The 19332-nt window shown below is 39.6% G+C and overlaps 1 protein-coding gene across 2 annotated transcripts in view; it reads right to left on the reverse strand.

Annotated features, from left to right (window-relative positions):
* Positions 1-19326, reverse strand: part of urb2 (URB2 ribosome biogenesis homolog) — a 34621-nt gene extending 15295 nt beyond the window's left edge. The window contains exons 1-5 of one of the 2 annotated variants that reach the window (XM_034003647.3): positions 19248-19326; positions 10939-11074; positions 9771-9947; positions 5640-8988; positions 676-836 (exon numbers count right to left, since the gene is read on the reverse strand). In XM_034003647.3, coding sequence (XP_033859538.3) covers positions 676-836; positions 5640-8988; positions 9771-9947; positions 10939-11064 — 3813 coding nt within the window. In that variant the 5' untranslated portion in view covers positions 11065-11074; positions 19248-19326. Of the gene's footprint in view, positions 1-675; positions 837-5639; positions 8989-9770; positions 9948-10938; positions 11091-19247 lie in introns of both variants that reach the window. The other variant, XM_059024349.1, reaches the window with a different exon arrangement.
* Between the last annotated feature and the right edge of the window lie 6 nt (positions 19327-19332).

Genomic DNA, 19332 nt, shown 5'->3' on the forward strand with positions numbered 1-19332 from the left:
GGGCCGGATTAACCAATATGCAAATAACACCATTTGCCATAACATGCATAGGACCCCCAAAATATTTGTTAGCGTAGGGCCCCCACGTCCTTTAATCGGGCCCTGACTGTGTACATTTTAAATTAACCCCTAGAATGTAGTGCCTTTTGCAGGAGTAAACTGGTTGGAAATTAGCTTAGACATATAAAAAATATGTATAGAATCAACATAACCCAGAAACATGCAACGATTGCAAACCCCACAAATACTCATGGGAAAAAAAGTCATTAAATGACATTTGAAGCTAAAGTATTATTGGAGTATATTTCATGTCTACTGTGCTTCATAAACTTTCAGGGATTAGCACATAAGTTCCCACCATCTATTTTAATGTGGATATTTAGCATGATCAAAACTTCAAAGCAACAAAACTTGTTATTCAAAAAGAACATTTAACATTCTAAAATAAGTATAAACTTCTCCTCGATACTGGTCCATAGTTATTAGTGTTATTCAGTTATCTTTGTGTGGACAGATCCTCAGGTTTAGCAAAGCCAGAGGGTAGAGCACATGTTCGATAGGAACCTGAAAGGAACTCTCTCTGTCCAGCAAACAAAGCACGAGGGATTCTAAAATGTGTGGAAGATTTACTTTCAGTTTTAAAAAGAACATTTTGCACAAAGACATCTACCTTACCCTGTGGTTGCCTTTCCAAATGTTAGTGGTTTCAAGGCCCTCAGCGATCAGCTTCATGATGATGTAAAACTGTTCTGTGGTACAGCTTGCTGTCAGCTGAGCTATTAAGTTCTTCAAATAGGTTTCCAGACTGCAGATATCATTAGCAGATATCCAGGGAGCTGTGCCATTAAAATACAATGGGAAGAGCAAGTGTTATTTTTTTTATTAACATTATCTGATTTAAGTAGAAGTTACAATCTGCAAGCAAGGAGACACAAAACCACTATAAAACATCACTGGAATAGAATCTGGGGTCCTGAGCTATTGAGAATCCACGAGCAAGGGTCTTGTAGTACCTGAATTATGCTAATAGAGTGGTTCCCAACCTTTTCCAAGTCAGGATCACCTTGGTGTTTAGATATTTCCCATGGACCATTTGCCACGCATTTTTTCACAACAGCATTTTGAAACTAATTTGCAGGCTTATATGTATAAGTACACGTAGAAAGTAAAGTATTTATAGAACGTCCCTAACTTAATGAGATTCCTGGGCTTGAGTCTTCACTACCAGGTCAGCAAGGAATGCTGTCATGTTACGCTGAAAATTGCTGATGTCAAAGTTCCTGTTTCTTAAATTTAAAAAAGTATTTTTTTTTCACATTCTGAATGCTTTGTAGATAAATGGCTACTCAGTCTTGCAGGATTAAGAGTATTGTTTGACAAAACCTCCTGACAAATAATGCACTGGGGCTTGGGTTGTCCTCGGATCCAGTAAATGTAAATACCAGTGCTGGTCCCCGCAACCATTACCTCGTGTAGCAAATTAATCTATCCATTTCTAAAGCAACTTATTGCACTCACTGAGTCGCTCGATGTACATATAAAAAAAACTGATTATGTAGACGAAGTGGGTGGGAAGCAATTTGAAAAATAAAAAAATGACTGGAGAGTGTACAGGATGTCTGTCACTCAGCAGCGAATGCACACATCCACATGGCAGACGATAGTCACAAGCATTAATAGCCTGTATCTTTCTAAACAAGGGATTAGGGGAGCTCCCTAATAAAAGATGAATCTCAGAACAACAATAATACAGTACAGTAATTGTTACAGCTGTGTATGGAATTTAAAACAGGATTCTTTTATCCACCTTTTTACATGTCCGCCCTTACTCTGGTCCCATCGCAGTCGGATACGTGACGGATTACTGTACTTATTCTGTATTTTAATACATCTTATTTATTAGTGTAATGAGTGTCTTAATAAATATTTTGAACCACATACGCGCTTGTTTGTTTTGATTACTGTACTGGTGATTGGAGGACATTTTGAATGTCAGGTTATTGTGTGGGAGTTTATACCGTCCATCGCTTACTGCAGGTGAATCATGTTAACATAAACGCGCCAGTGGCGACTGTATATGCATCTAACCTCTCCAAAAACGTGTAATATGAAAATAGGAATATTCCTATATCCCTGGCAACACTGCAGCACATATTTCATATTGCTGAAAATGAAAAGTACTAAAACTGTGGTTTTAATGGTTCTTTTTTGTTTGTTTTAATTTAGTAATTCCAACAGAGTTAGGAATATTCAATGCAGTGCGCTACTTTAATGCAGAGCGAAAAGGCTGGGACAGACAGATTAGGTTTTTTTTTTTTTTCCTGAATAGTGAACACAAGCAGTAGAAAAAGCACGGATGAAAAAGATGTGCATTTACATGAATGCTGGCTAAAAAATTTCGACAAATGTGCCTCCATAGTATGTAACAGTCATTTAGTGTGGTGGAAATGAGGTACACAGACAGTACATTAAGAAAAACTAAGTATAAGGTTGTACAAAGTAAAAAGGTCTGAATCTGCCACAATGTATTTTAGTATTAAAGTAGCTGTGCTTTTAAAAACTGAACTTGTGTGGTATAGCTGAAAGTAAACTACATAACCCACAATCACTAGTGAAACCAGCCAGTGCATTTTGGGTAATGAACCCAGGTTTAAATTGACTGGTGGAACTAGCAAGGGAGTTGTAGGAATGGCTGTAGGATTCTGCCAGTGTAGCGCAGAACCTACGTGTGTGTGCCGTGCTGGAGCTGAGCAAAGGAGAGCTGTATGCGAGAACATTGAAACGACTGCAAGGGAAAAACGCTGTACCTTGGAGTATACAAAATTGAACAATGAGGCAAAGTTCAATCAGTTATGAAGAAACGCTGTAAGTCTTCTTTCATTATAAATACGAGTTACTGCAAGTTAACAGGGGAATCACCGCGCACCATCGACCCCTGTGGCCGATAGGGTGCCTGTGGTTCTGCAGTGGAGCCATCAGATCTGTGTTGTCCTCCAGCACAATAGGTCTGGTGGCCTTGCTGTGGATCCGCAGTGCGAGAAATGACAGATTGGGAGGAACACGTTTCGGAGGACACGTGTTCCAGCCTCCGTTCCCCGAGTCGCCAGGGGGTTGCAGCGGTGAACCGGGATAAAATAATAATTGGGCATTCCAAATTGGGGAGAAAACCAGGGTAAAAAACAAAAACAACAACAAAAAAAAGAAAGCCAGCAACTGAATTACTTTCCACAAGTTTGTAAGGCGAGTATTCATGTATTATGCATTGATTCAAGTATTATGCATTTCTCTGTATTTAAAGTATTATGGATTTTCTTGTTGTTATTGCATATTGTAAAGCTCTTTGTGATGGTGGTCCACTATGAAAGGCCCTAATAAAATAAAGATTGATTGATTATTGAGGAGATTGGTGATAAAACGAGTGATCAGGAGATGATTTATCAGTATGCACTACTATGGAGAGATATGTGATAAATACAACGAACATTTTTTTTTTTATTTAGTCATTGCCAATTAGTTGTATTATTTTCTCCCAATTTGGAATGGCCAATTATTTTTAGGCTCAGCTCACCGCTACCACCCCTGCCCTGACTCGGGAATGGCGAAGACAAACACACGCTGTCCTCCGACGCGTATGCCGTCAGCTTTTTTTCACACTGCAGACTCACCATGCAGCCACCCAAGAGCTACAGTGTCGGAGGACAACGCAGCTCTCAGGCAGTTTACAGGCAAGCCCACAGGCGCCCGGCTTACAGGGGTCGCTGGTGCGCGGTAAGCCGACCTAAATCCTTCGGCCAACTGTGCACCTCCCCCTGGGAGCTCCCGTCCACGGTCGGCTGTGGAATAGCTTGGACTCGAACCGGCGATGTCCAAGCTATAGGGCACATCCTGCACTCCACGTGGAGCACCTTTACCGGATGTGCCACTCGGGAGCCCCGAATAAAATTACTTTTAAACAGTGCGTGTAAAATAAACAGCTTGTGTGAAAACAAATTGGACCTGACGTGCCTGACAGGCGCTGAATAAATGGGCCGCAAAGGGTTAAAATGTTAAGGAAGGTGATTTCAAAGGATGGGAAAGACTGGAATTTGTTGTTACCCTACTTTGCGGTTAGAGAAGTACCCCAATCTTCCACAGGTTTCTCACCGTTTTAATTATTATATGGGCGTCAACCACAGGGAATTTTAGACGTTGCCAGGGAAACGTGGGAAGAGCAAAACACAGTCAGTAAGAATCTCGTCACAAAGTAGAACTGAAAGTGAAAGTAAACCAGGCCAAATAAACCTTGGACCTGAACTTTCAGTGAAACAGGTACAGGAAGTGCATGCAATGGTTCAACAAAACACAAAGGTGTTTTCTACAACCCCATGTAGGACAAAGATCATAGAACGTGACATTGTAACGCCCCCGGTGTTCAAGTAAAAATAAGACTGAACCGCATACCCGAAGCTAAGAAAGCTGATGTCCTAAAAGAGATAGATTTTTTGTTTTTTAAAAGTTAAAGTATTTTTTTATTATTATGTATTCTGCTTAGAGATACATTTATAAAATATGTTATTCTATGACCCAAGGGAACTTACAATATTGAAAGTTTTGTTGAAAAATGTTGATGCTTGGTCAAATTACAAGACATTGTTCTTTCACCTGAGTGACTGCAATGACATAATACACGTTTATTCTCAGGGTCTTTAAAAGCAATAATGTACACTACTCTCGATTATTTTCTCAAAATAAATATTTCTAAATAAAATAGTTCAATTTATTCCATTATTATCAGTAATAAGGAAAAAAAACGTACATGACAAATTTAGTTCATGAAATAAGTCTCTTCTTATATCCACTCGTTTCTTGATATTTATACACGTTGTAAAAGCATATATATTAAAACACATGACAGAATAAATGTTCTAATATAACTATAAGTCAAACAAATCAGATTTTCAGTGTTTTCTGTTTTTTTTTCTTAGCTGTAACAAGTTCTTGTGTTGTTTTATTTCTCTGTGCTGCTGAAAATGTGTTCGCCCTTTAAAAATGTAATGCCTGTCTCAGTGATGTCACATGAAAAAACAAACAAGCAGGCAGTGAAATTCAACTCTTCCCCATATCCAATGATATGCGTTAACAAGCTGTACTGCAAATTATGGTGGCCCAGCAAGTCAAAGAAAACAAAGTGTGTTTTTTATGTTTACCCGATCATGGGCCCAGAATGACACTTCAGTATGATCATGTTTCCACGATCACGAGCTGTTTGTTTTGTTGCTTAGAACAGCGTAACTGAATTATGGTAGTTGTTTGTTGACCACCTATAGTTTACTCACGGAGCACAGGTTGGGAACCACTGTCTGAATGAGATAAGCGATCCAAGAAAAAGTTTGTTAATTACTCCATCAAGATGGCTGAGCTTCTGACTTGTGTCATTTCACAAATATTACTCTTTTGCCATGTATGCTAGTAGAACCTAAATGGTTAGAGAACTCCTTTTAGTATTTACAAGAAAAGCATTGTCCTTACCTATATCAAATGTAAAGTAATGCATTTCTTGTAACTCTTTAATGAAAGCAGTGATTGTCAAAAATAAAGTGTGAATGAGATACATTGTGTGATATATAAAATTAAAGGTCAGTATAAAATGGTAAGGTTACCTGACAGTAGCTTTCTCAGGCTTAGCACAGTTGATATGATGATTTTGTCCAGTCCCCTATCCCTAGTTTTCACTGCAGATGAACAAAAGACTTTCATGAAACAGAGTGCAGACATGAGGAACTCCAGAGGTCGCTCTGAGGAGGAGAGTTCTTTCATTAGCTGTTGACTGAAGCACTTGTAGAGGGCAGCATACCGAAGCTGCTCCTTTGGCGCATCGTCTCCTTCAGTAGTTCTGTGTGACCTTCGGGTCAGCTCTGCTTCTAAGAGTACCGTCACAGAGTTAACAAAGAACGCCTGACCCAGCCTGCTGCAGTACTTGCTCTTCATGTAAGATTGAAGGACAGGTCCCAATATGATAGCAACCTCTTCAAGAAGATGGGTCAGAGTTTCAACCATTTGTTTATTTTTCTTGTACTGGTCTAGACAGGAAATAATCACCTGGCACAATGTAGTCAGGGCAGTCACCAGGAGCTGACCAGCACCTGGGCTCCAAGTCTCCAGTGGTTGGCCTGACTTCATTTCTCTTGACACATCACATTTCAACAGAAAGGATGTGAATTTCTCTAAGTTGAGACGGGTGCTATTTTTCCTCTCAATTATCACCTGCATTAAGCCCTTTAGAAAGTTCTGCACTGTCTGAATGAAATGTAGCCAGGCTGGATTCTCAATATTGCTGGAGAGACCCTTGCTGCAGAGTGAAAAGAGAGAGGCCATTACTGCCTCCAGGATGTCACTAGCATGCAGGACCTTCAGGACAGACCCAAAATTCCTCCCAGATTGAAGGGAGGTGAGGAGAAGATAGGTTTCATTCAACTGCTCTATGGTTTTCACAGCCTCACAGTCAAAGCTAGGCTTCAGGTTTGTAGCAATAAAGAGCAAGAGAAGAAAACAGCGAGACTGGTCTGCAGGGGCCATACCATCAGGTTTCAGAGCCCCCATAACGCTTAATAAATCCATAAGGCTTTCAAACTGACTCCCTGATATTGTCATTTGGGAACAAACCTTGGCTGAAGTCAATATCACCTGGGCAGCAGTTTCCATTCTCTTCCAAGATGGAGAGGCGTCCTCTGTTTTACAGATGGTCTCTGACATGCAGTTTTTTTTCTGGTCTCCTTCCCAGATGGCATCATTCTCCTCCAAATACTGGAGCACCTGGCTTGTCACACCTTCCTCACAAGTACAGAGAAAACTGATGAACCTCTTCAACAAACACTGAATGAATGCAGAATGCAAGGTTGGCATTTCTGGGAGAAGCACACTGTTGAGCAAATGCCTGGAAATGGTAGAGACTGAAAGGCATGTTTCTTGGTCATCTAGCCCTATTGAAACATCCTGGAGAAGCACAGTGCTCAGTACCAAATCTGCTATGTAGGAAAGATCCTCTTCAGAAAGAAACGGCATCATCACAGCAAGGTTGGAAGTTACCAGAAACCAGTGAGCAACAGGGTAAGTACTGTCATTGACTCTGCTTATTTGCCTATTCCAGAGTTCAGTGTTTGCTTGGCATAAAGAACCTCTCCCAGATTGTACAATATAACTGGCTGCCTTTCGTAGGCTGGCTTCAATATTAGCATCTTTTGAGAAATCCGTCTGCACAAGAATCTTTTTCATTTTCTGGAGAGATAAAAGTTCCAGTAGCAACTGACTCATTGAGCCGCACATACTGGTAATATTTGATATCCTACAACAATCCTCTAGACTCATTCCGGGAAAGAGAATCCTGCAATCCCACTCCTCCACTGGGCCAACTGGGGAAATGTACTTGCTACAGTGAATCTGAAAGATTGTATTCATTTCCACCCATGTGTAACAGAAGAGTAGAGTTGCTTCACATACTTTATGCAGCCAAAAAGCTTCCAGAGAGTGACCTTTGAGGAGAAGCAACAGCAGAGGCTTTAAGATCTCATCAAGCATTCCACCCATGAGACGCTGGGAACGATGGACAATTGGAACTGGCGTTGTGTTGTCCAGGCTCTTCATGTTGAACATAACAGAGTGCAATAGAATGCTCAGCGACAGCAATTTCAATGCAATGTTATTTTTCCCATCTACATCAGGGATCAAATAGCTCTGGCACTTCTCTATTATCATGTTGCAGATTTCCAGAACTTGGTTGGGTGGTAGTTCAAGAAGACATTCACAAAGTTTCCTCAGGAGACCAGCTGACAACACAGGCTGCCTCAACTCATCAGCCGCTGGTCTGCAAATTACAGAAAGAAGCTCTTCAAAGAGCCTCGGAAGTTGCCTCAACTTGGTGTATGTCTGAAGCAAAGTACTGAGCAGAGCGTCTTGAGATTTTTGCACACGAGCATCTTTGCAGTCAGCATCTACCCAGGCAGAGGACACAAGTTTGTCCAGATTGGGTTCAACTATTAAATGACTTAGTGAAATGAGCCCCTTCAGGCATCTATACCATGCTGGTATGGACTGCTGCGGGTGGTTTAGTAACAGCTGGGCCACATCTCGGTAAAAGTGAAATTGAGCTTCTCCATCTTGTAGTCTGTCCACAGCTACATTGTATATGTCACTGCTCAAAGTAGAAATTAGGAGGTTCTCCAGTGCAAGGAGAGCAAGACTCCAGTCAGACTTGTTAAATATTTCCACACTGTCCTTCTCCTGAGAAAGGCCTAAACATGTAACAAATCTGGAAAACATGTAAAAACCAACAAGCTGATTTGCTCCACCTTTGCAGTAGGAATCCAGGGAAATCTTGTAAAGCAAAGGAAGGGAATTGGCCTTGACAGCAAAATGAAGTGATGGGTCATAAAATTCAGTATCTGAAAGTTTGGTCAGTATTACATGGACTGGAGTCAGCAGAGCCTTTGTGACTGGACCTCTCTTCACCCCAGTAGCCTCTTTTGCTGGGAGTAGTTCCTGTTTGTAAGATGAAAAGTGATCAGGCAGGAAGATTCCAGTATGGAGCAATACATCTATTTTGTTCCGGATCTCTTTGCTGAGGTGATGTCTGACTGTGCTGTTATCTTCTGCAGCCCAGGCTCTTGTTGTCAAAAGGTGTCTCAGCAAAAGACAGGGCTGAAACAGTTGTGCAGTGACCTGTCTGAAAATTCGGTTTGGGTTGGTCTGTTGTCTCTGCACCAGCATGTAGTGGTCCAAGGTCAAGAGTAGGACTTCAAACAACTGGGGCCTCAACACTGCAACTTGCGATTTCAGCTCAGAACAAGCCAGTAGGGAAAGCTTGTTCAGAAGATCAACCATCAGCTCATTCTTTGTGGTGTAAATAACTGAAAGCATAGAAGAGGAAAGAATTCCTTGGCAGCAACTTAACAACGTGGAGAGTTTTACAGGGGCTTCTGGTGACACCGATTCTAAGATTTGTTCATTTATAACCTATAAACAAAAAAAAAACAAAAACAAATTAAATACTGAAATTACAGATTTAGCAAAACAGATTTTTAGTTTCACACCCATTACTAAAAGGTCCATTCCACACATTGCATCTCTAATTTTACACGCAGTGAGAGTAAATTACCGTATTCCTTTGAATTTAAGGACGCCCTCGAATTTAAGACGCAGCCCAAATTTCCCACCCTCAATTTGAGGAAAAAATAAAACATCAAATAAATATGTATTTACAAAGATACAACCTCAATTATGCATATGGAGACAGATTATAGCTGTCTGCTATCTCACAGAGCATTACTGTTATGTGCTGCTTCTCATTACTCACACCTGTTTTTCTCCCTGGCTTGGCATGTCGAAAAATACGGGGGTCTAATCAGCATTTCCGATCCGTCCAAGCTGGTACTGTTTGTTAGAACTGAGCCTAATAATGATACACTGGAATTGAAAAAGCTTCTCTTCGAATTCCTCAGGAAGCTAATGATGCTTCTTTGAAAATGGCTGCCTGTATGTCATGGATGATTCGAGATCGGGCAGCGACGTTTTTGTTTTGTCTTTTCTTGGCAGTCAGTAACATTGCTGTTTGTGTACTTGGGTTTTAATACACCACTGTACTGTACTTGCATTTAAAATGCAGGCTATTTCTGAGAAGAAAAAAATGGTTTAAAAAGTGTGTCTTAAATTCAAAGGAATACGGTACTCAATTATAATGTTATGTTTGGAAATTGTTTATAATGACAATCCATAGTAACATAGGTCTGGTTATTTACCTGTGCAACTGCAAAGCGAAGGCTAATGTTTTTCCTTTCCTTGGTAAGATTCTGTAGCTTCTTGCTGTGCAGAATATCATCCAGGTAGGCCCACAGTTCCCCCAAAACACTCTGACTCAGTTCAAACTTCTTATTGTAATAGCCAATCAGGGAATGGCTGACCCAGTCCAGTAGTACCTAGAGATTGGAAAGTCTTTAATTATTGATATACCTATGGTCATGCAAATGTTTAATACATCCATAAGAAGTTACAGGCCTCTTAAGAGAGCGGGCAGGTTGTGTTCCAAAAAAACGGACCATGCCCAAGCAGCAGGTATTGCCATTAAACACCCTATATTTCCAGTTTCATAAAACTGTGAGATGGCAACTCATTGGGGTGAATGTTGTCAGAATACGCAAGATATACTGCCTATTCTATTATGATTTGGGGCCATATTTTAAAGTAAGTGCAAAGGGAAATACAATAACAATATAAATCTAGGATGAAATAACAGGCTTTTGGCCTACAGTTTTGCATTAACCTGTTTACAATCAGTTATCCGATGACCAAACACAAAGATAACAAAAGTGTAAAGGATGAAAAATATATCTTTCGGTGCTTTACAAAGGGCTTTGTTATTTATTTATTTATTTATTGCAAAGAGCTGCACTTCTTTAATTTGTAGTAGCTTCAGTATTTTTTATAACTTTACTTATAAAACAACTAAACTACAAAGCGATATTTTGAAACACTGAACAAATGGTGTTGCATAAAGAATAAAAAGCTGAAGAGATTTAGCCACCCTTTTAAGGGTACCATGTTTTGGCCACGCACTCCCAATAGCATGTGGAATGTGCATGATATGTGCCTGCTAAATCACGTTCTCAGAACAACGGAGGGAGAATTTGGAGTTTCTAAACTACATGGAGTTTCTAAACTACATGGAAACCTTGACCGGAGGGTTGTGGGTTCAATCCCCAGTGGGGGACACTGCTGTTGTACCCTTGAGCAAGGTACTTTACCTAGATTGCTCCAGTAATAACCCAACTGTATAAATGGGTAATTGTATGTAAAAATAATGTGAAATAATGTATAATGTGATATGTTGTAACAATTGTAAGTCACCCTGGATAAGGGCGTCTGCTAAGAAATAAATAATAATAATAATAATAATGTTTAAATTCTTACTTGTTCCTTATTGGGCAGGAAGCACTGATGGGAGATCCAAGCGAAGCGAGCCAGTTTGAGTTTGTCCTCCCATTGTGTTCTTGAACCTTTCAGCTTCAGATGAATGCCAGAGTAAATTGCAGCCATATTGAAAACTCTGTGAAAATGATACACTTTTAGACATAAAAAAAACGTATTTAGCACCAGGAAAATACATAGAATTCCAGATAATTTAAAGACTTTTTTATATCTTTGGACTAGTGCTCCCTAAATATCCTGATTTGTAGTGGCATGGCCATAGCATACCTAGAGGTTGCACTAGCTTTTCTGTTCATGCGTTGCAAAGGCTAATAAACTCCAGGAATGTGCATTTTGGTAATTTTTTTATGACCGTTTAAACTATGCCATATAGTAATTTAAACAATATCTGTCTGTGTGAACACTGGCACACTTTTGAACACAGACACCTTTTTTCTTTGTTATACACAAAGAAAACAGCAAACTGTTCGATTGACAACGAGACAGGACACTAAACAGCTTGTTGCCTTTATCTATGTGTGTTTTCATATTTTTCTGCAATCCAGTAACAGCAACAGCATTGCCGTGTGTGTCTGTGTGGGGAAAATAACAAAAGCACAATGTTAAATTAGGCGACTGCAAAAATGAAATGCGAGTTAAAAGTAGGATCAGGGAAGAACAATTCACGTAAATTTGTCAGCTCTGTTTGAAATAAAATTAAAGGGACAAAAGTAGGCTCAGGCAAGATATGAAGGTAAAAACAAAGGTTGTTTTGTAATTAACATCTTTTTCTGAGTTTAATTACGAAACAGAAATCAGCTCATTAAAAATAAAACCTGAATTAATTACTTGAATTAATTTCCACTGTTGCCATGCTAGGAACTGTAACTGAACTATTTTAATAGCAATAGTGTGTGTACGAATTATGCCCGACTAAACATGAAACGGTACTTTAGGCCCTGTCCACACTAAATAACCGATCTCGAGAACCATACTCGAAACTGTTCTAATTAATCCAGCTTAATGTGTCCACACTAGGGTTGCCACCTGTCTGGTTTGACCCGGACAGTCCGGGAATTGGCATCTGTCTCCGGGTTGCTGGAATTAACAAACCCGGACGCCCTCATGTCCGGTTTTAAGTGAAACACATAAGAAACACCAATATTCCTTTAACCCTTTGCGGTGCTATGTCGGACCAGGTCCGACATTACAATTTTCCCTTTCCGGGTCCGATGTCGGATCCTGTCCGACATCATCAAAAAGACATCAAGCACAGGTCTCTAGTCGTTTTTTCTCTAGAAAAAGCCGAGAAAACCTTTCAATGGCCGAGTGAGACCAATAGGAGCCGAGAGAAGCCAAAAAAAGGGGTGGGGGGGCGGATCAGAACAATACACATAGCCCCTGCACCACAGAGATAACACGGACATAAACAAACAAGATAGCTGCTTCTGCATCCAGCACTCAAAGAATATCACGTACATTTGCCAAGCTTTTTGAGATGTTATAGTAATAAAATAATGACTTAGATCGCATTATTGAGGAGTTTGGTGCTAAAACGCGTGATCAGGAGATGATTTATCAGTATGTACGGCTATGAAGAGGTATGTGATAAATACAGTGATCAAGGAGTGGGGCGGGGCTGGAGATGCAGTACTGAGTGTCCTGTTGATATGCAGTGCCTTTTAAACCTGTTTTACTGTGAATAAAATTACTTTTAAACAGCGCATGTAAAATAAACCACGCGTGTGAAAATAAATTGGACTTGACGTGCCTGACAGGCACTGAATAAATGGACCACTAACTGTTCATATTTTCTTTGACCTACCGTATAACAGAACATTTTGGAGTGTAATTTATTTTGGCTTCATTGGCAGTTTAGATTGGATCACCAATAATACTTCCACCAATCAGAGTGTGAAATACAGTTTGCGATCCCGCCCTCTGACAGACTGGTGGTATGCAGCACAGGTTAAAGAAGTGCACACTGGACAAGGGAAAGAATGTGTTGGATGTCAAAGCAAATATGAGAATGGCATGAGTGATGAAGCCAATTTGTTTAAAAAAATGAAAAGCAGACAGGACATTTCCATAAATGGATTTAGGAAATCTGGAATTTATGATGCGATCAGAAACTCTGAGGCAGTGTAAACTGTGCCTGCTGCTGTGGTACCTGTAGGACTGTTCTTTTTTAGGTTAAGCAGTTTAGTGTGTGTGTTTTTTTATTTTTATTATTTTTTACTTAAAGTAGCAGCCAAAATTGTTTATGCCAGACTTGTTAGAAAATCTGTAACAAAATCATGTTCTTAAATAAAGACTTTAAATAACTATAAAAATATCGCTATATGTGTTTCAATTCATTTTTCTGACTAAATAACTATCAAAAACCCTTGCTTAGCTGTGTGCGGCGGGCTGTACAAGAGAGAGTGAAGAAAGGCAAGAGTCGGGTGGTTAAAGCCCGCCGCACACAGAACCGACTCAAGCCGGGATGTCTTCAGATTTGAAGATTGCACATGTTGAATCTTTTTCAGATGCAGTTTCTTTCAGATGTGATCAGTCTGTCTGTGTGCGGCAGTTGCCGACCAAGACTGACCGAGACCAATTAGTCATGAGGGTAAAAAATATATTAGTCTTGTCTCGAATTAAAAAAAATACCAGATATGTGCACATTTGAATCATTTTTTTAGGCGTTTACTAATCAAAGGTAAATTATCAATTTACCTTTTTATTGTCAATCTACTGGCAGCGTATATTTTCTTACTGCGCTAAACAGAAGTAACCGGTGCGTCGATCTCCAGTAGGTCACAAATCACAAGCCCCTAGATCCACACGCTGAGAAAAAAACGCCAAAGTCAAATAAAAAATCAGCAGGTTGGATTTTATTTACCACAGGCTAAAGTGTAGTAGACAAGCTATACAAAAAGTCAAACACTGCCTGAAACGTTTGCACGGTGTAAATGGCCAATTAATTAATAGGCTAAGCGCTTCTTTTGGTTGCCTCGCAGCGCTGTCTCTGCTGTCTAATCAGCATACAATGCCATGCATAATATGAGGGTCGTTATGTTGAGTTAATACAAAAATGTGTACAGGGCAGTATTAATTAAATCTGTATACATAGAAATCACCAGGATCTAGTTGTGGTCAGTGATTCAGTCTTAGCAGTGTGCGACACCCAGTCGGAAAAAACTGAACTGTAACGTCAAACCAAAACTGAGCAAAACTGCACAACTGATCGCAGAACCTGTGCATACTCAGATGAGATGAGTCGGGCTGTGTGCAGCGGGCTTAAGATATCGCGTGTAGTAATGTAAATACTAGGGATACACCGAATCCAAGTTTTTGGGATTCGGCCGAATATCGAATCCATCTCAAAAGATTTGAACAGAATACTGAATCAACAAAAACTGAAGAAAACTGAAGGAAACTGTTGAATGAAAAACAGACCGGCAGCTACTAACAAGGGACGCGCACAATCTATAGTTTTGAGCCTTTTAGTTAATAGTATTTTTATAACCGAATGGAAATACAGACGTGCTCAAATTTGTTGGAACCCTCACAGCTCATTGAAATAATGCTTCATTCCTCCTGAAAAGTGATGAAATTAAAAGCTATTTTATCATGTATACTTGCATGCCTTTGGTATGTCATAGAATAAAGCAAAGAAGCTGTGAAAAGAGATGATTTATTGCTTATTCTACAAAGATATTCTAAAATGGCCTGGACACATTTGTTGGTACCCTTTAGAAAAGATAATAAATAATTGGATTATAGTGACATTTCAAACTAATTAGTTTCTTTAATTAGTATCACACATGTCTCCAATCTTGTAATTAGTCATTCAGCCTATTTAAATGGAGAAAAGTAGTCACTGTGCTGTTTGGTATCATTGTGTGCACCACACTGAACATGGACCAGAGAAAGCAAAGCAGAGAGTTGTCTGAGGAGATCAGAAAGATAATAATAGACAAGCATGGTAAAGGTAAAGGCCACAAGACCATCTCCAAGCAGCTTGATGTTCCTGTGACAACAGTTGCAAATATTATTAAGAAGTTTAAAGTCCATGGAACTGTAGCCAACCTCCCTGGGCGCGGCCGCAAGAGGAAAATCGACCCCAGAGTGAACAGAAGGATAGTGCGAATGGTAGAAAAAGAACCAAGGATAACTGCCAAAGAGATACAAGCTGAACTCCAAGGTGAAGGTACGTCAGTTTCTGATCGCACCAGCTGTCGCTTTTTGAGCGAAAGTGGGCTCCATGGAAGAAGACCCAGGAGGACTCCACTTTTGACAGAAAAACATAAAAAAGCCAGACTGGAATTTGCTAAAATGCATATTGACAAGCCACAATCCTTCTGGGGGAATGTCCTTTGGACAGATGAGTCAAAACTGGAGCTTTTTGGCAAGTCACATCAGCTCTATGTTCACAGATGAAAAAATGAAGCTTTCAAAGAAAAGAACACCACACCTACAGTGAAACATGGAGGAGGCTCGGTTATGTTTTGGGGCTGCTTTGCTGTGCCTGGCACAGGGTGCCTTGAATCTGTGCAGGGCACAATGAAATCTCAAGACTATCAAGGCATTCTGGAGCGAAACGTACTGCCCAGTGTCAGAAAGCTCTGTCTCAGTCGCAGGTCATGGGTCCTCCAACAGGATAATGACCCAAAACACACAGCTAAAAGCACCCAAGAATGGATAAGAACAAAACATTGGACTATTCTGAAGTGGCCTTCTATGAGTCCTGATCTGAATCCTATCGAACATCTATGGAAAGAGCTGAAACTTGCAGTCTGGAGAAGGCACCCATCAAACCTGAGACAGCTGGAGCAGTTTGCTCAGGAAGAGTGGGCCAAACTACCTGTTAACAGGTGCAGAAGTCTCATTGAGAGCTACAGAAAACGTTTGATTGCAGTGATTGCCTCTAAAGGTTGTGCAACAAAATATTAGGTTAGCGGTCCCATCATTTTTGTCCATGCCATTTTCATTTGTTTTATTATTTACAATATTATGCTGAATAAAAAATCAAAAGCAAAGGAATAAACAATGGTGGATGCCAATTACTTTTGTCAGTTTCAAGTTATTTCAGAGAAAATTGTGCATTCTTTGTGGAGGGGTACCAACAAATTTGAGCATGTCTGTATATCCCCGAATAAGATTTCAGTTTGAAACGTACACAATTTACAAAGAGTGCAGGTGAGTGCAAAGTTATCTATAATAATAGTGTTGCGCTATTCTGATAGATACTGTTTACTGTATAAAAAAAATTAAAGCAATACTTTTAATCGTTGTTACGAGGCTCTCCAGGCAGAATCGCCACCACAATGAAACAATTAAATACATTTACTAAACTGCTCAAGCAATTCATACTCTCTTTACAGGTCGAATACACCGCAGTTTAGAGAGGTGGGTTGAAAAACCTGACCTGCCTTAAAATGTCCCGAGGTTCTGGAGCCTGATGACAATCCTATCTGAGAGCTTTGAAGAAAAAAGTACCGTGATGGGTGCTCCGAAATAGTTTTAAAAATATTTTAATAAAACACAGCAGTTCCCAAATGGTTCAACTTTTAACGTAAAATTGTATTTACTAAAGCATATTATTCCACAACGTCTTGCACATCTGACAGTTGTAAAGTTACAAAACATATTTTCTGTGCTCCGACAAAGCAACAAAGCACACAAGTCTACAACACTTTGCCGTTACTATATATTACAGGTTTACTGCATAACTTTACTCCATGAAAAGTGTGATGTGACTGTGCTGTTGCATACGGGGGGTATGTTTGTATTCAGCAGCTGCGTGTATTTAGTGCGTGCGCCACCAGTAATTTAGGGAGTCGAGAGCTGCGACAGAGTTCAAACGTGTTCTTGCTATTAAATGCAACAGTTACGTTCAATATCGGATTTGTGTATTTTATTTAAAGAACAGCACACATTGGAGGTATGTATTAAAATGGATGTACGAATCCGAACCATGCTCAAAAAGTAGGTATTCGGGCCGAATCCGAAACCGAATCCTGGATTCGGTGCATCCCTAGTAAATACTGTCGAAAAATATTAAAATATCCAGTTAAAAATTAATATAATCAGTTTCACAAAACGACGGCTGACACCAACTAGGAGTATAATAAAATGGAATATCTGACAACTGGATCCGACCGAAGTTACAGAAAATGAATGGTATGTAGGCCTACTACAAATAAAATACCAAAACAGCGTGGTGTTTAAAATAGCAAACTGGTTCGTAGTGCAAATTAATATAAACTGGAAAATATGACAAGACACCTTGATGTCTAAGTTCAGTATCTTCCTTGACAGCAGGTACAGCAGGTGACAGGTGTTTTCTTTGATTTTGGTGGCGCAGTGATACCTGGTTAGCACAGTTGCAGTGATTTGCCTTCGTTCCTAAGTAGTTCCTAATAGTGACATTGTGCTTGATATTGTAAGGGCTTGTAACACTGATGGATCAATCAGCATGCAGCATTCTAACAATCTGTTGTATAATTATAAGTATAGTACTATTAAGTAAAATAAATATATCATAGAAATAAACAAAAGAAAAAAAATATGTCTGCAGTATTTGATGGAGCATTTTGGTAGAAAAACACACGTTCTTTATAAATCTGGGGTTCAGCAGTTATAAAACTGAAAGAACGTCAAGAAAATCAAAATTCCACAAAGCAGCAGTAACAGTTGGCAATGAATGTGTGTCTGTGATGCAACAAACTGAAACACCTGCACATCAGGAGGTGGATTCAGCTTATAAAGAAAAAGTGGAAAAAACAGGCAAAAGTTATTTTTATATTTGAATAACTCCCAAGTATTGCTTATTATAGTTGTACTCTTAGTGTGTTACTTAAAATGTACTAGCAAATGTGTTCCAAATTGCACTGAAAGAAACATTTCCTAAAAGTATGTTATAAATTTGTTGAGGTGAGGTCGGGTCACAGGGAACCTTTTGTGTATCTTAAAAGAATTTAGTTAACCAGTCAAGCTACAAGGCTAGACCCACCCCTGTTAATCACTAATTGATTGATTGTGTTGACTGTTAAATTAAACCAAAAGCATACAAGTTATATTCTACTTATTTTGTGTGTGTTTTGTGTGACGGGGAGGGGGCAAGTATTTTTAAGAAGTACAAGTAGATTTTTCTAGCGTTTTGTCCCTTGGACAACAAGTTTATTTTAGAAATTGGCCACACCTACTTAGACATGTTGCATTTTTCTACTCTGATGCATTATGAGCATCAACAGTTTACTGATATAGTAAACTGTTGATGCTCAAGAAAGAAGACAAGCGTTGACTGACAATAGAACTGACAGAAGGCACAAGTGTCATTGTCCATCCATCAACAGTCCAAAGCACCTTTGACCATTGTTCCATAGTCCAATGTCTGTGTTCTTGTGCATATTTTATCCTTTTAGTCTTGTTCCCCTTTCTTAACAGAGGTATTCGTACTGCAACACATCCTTTAAGTCCTGATTTCAAGAGTGACCTCTGTACTGTTGATTTGATGGACAACTTGCCATTTGTGCCATGTTTGCCCAGTGTTTTCGTATCAAAATCAGTTTTGGGCAGGGACAAATACACAGGGGGGACGTAGAGGGATTCCCCCTCTGTGAGAATCAACTTTGCAATCAGTGGACCCAGAGCGATTTAACCCCTGAAATACCCCAGTTACTTATTCAATTTGTGTTACATTTGCTGTATGCCAATAAGAAGCTGGAATGCGCTATCTGTGCCATGTCTGCACGCTGTTAACGTAAAAATCCGTTTTGGGCCAGGAGCAATACACACAGGGGACATAGAGGGGTTACCACTCTGTGAGAATCAACTTTGAAATAAGTGGCCCACAACGATTTAACCCCAGAAATACCCCCGTTACTTATTCAATGTGTGTTACATGTGCGGGATGCGAATAAGATGCTGGCTGAATAAGAAGCCAACTTCAGCATCGTGAGTTATTAGTATTGCAATAAATTATCATATTAACATGTGTAACTCTCAACGCTTTGTAAAACTGTATTTTGAACCAATTATATACGTTTACAACTACAGTATATGCCTAGCTAAAAAGGCAACAATGAAACAGTCTTTTTTGTATTATAAACATTAACATTAACATTAACATTAACAATATTATTGTAGGTTGGATACTTTGCAATGAACAATGCTACAGACCCAACAGATCTAAAGAATCGAGCAAACCGTATCTAATTTAATAAAACAAAATGAGAACCAACAACCAAAAGAAATACTAAATCCGAACTAAATTGGGGGTAAATCGTATTTCCCAAGTATTTATTACTATAATCTCTACTCACCTCGCTTCCACGTGTGCTGTTTATACAGCTCTGTTCCTTGTCTTGAATGGTGACCTTTCCCCTCAGACAGAACTAATAGATACGA

This window comes from Acipenser ruthenus, chromosome 5 (genome assembly GCF_902713425.1).
Source record: "Acipenser ruthenus chromosome 5, fAciRut3.2 maternal haplotype, whole genome shotgun sequence".
Classification (NCBI taxonomy): domain Eukaryota; kingdom Metazoa; phylum Chordata; class Actinopteri; order Acipenseriformes; family Acipenseridae; genus Acipenser; species Acipenser ruthenus.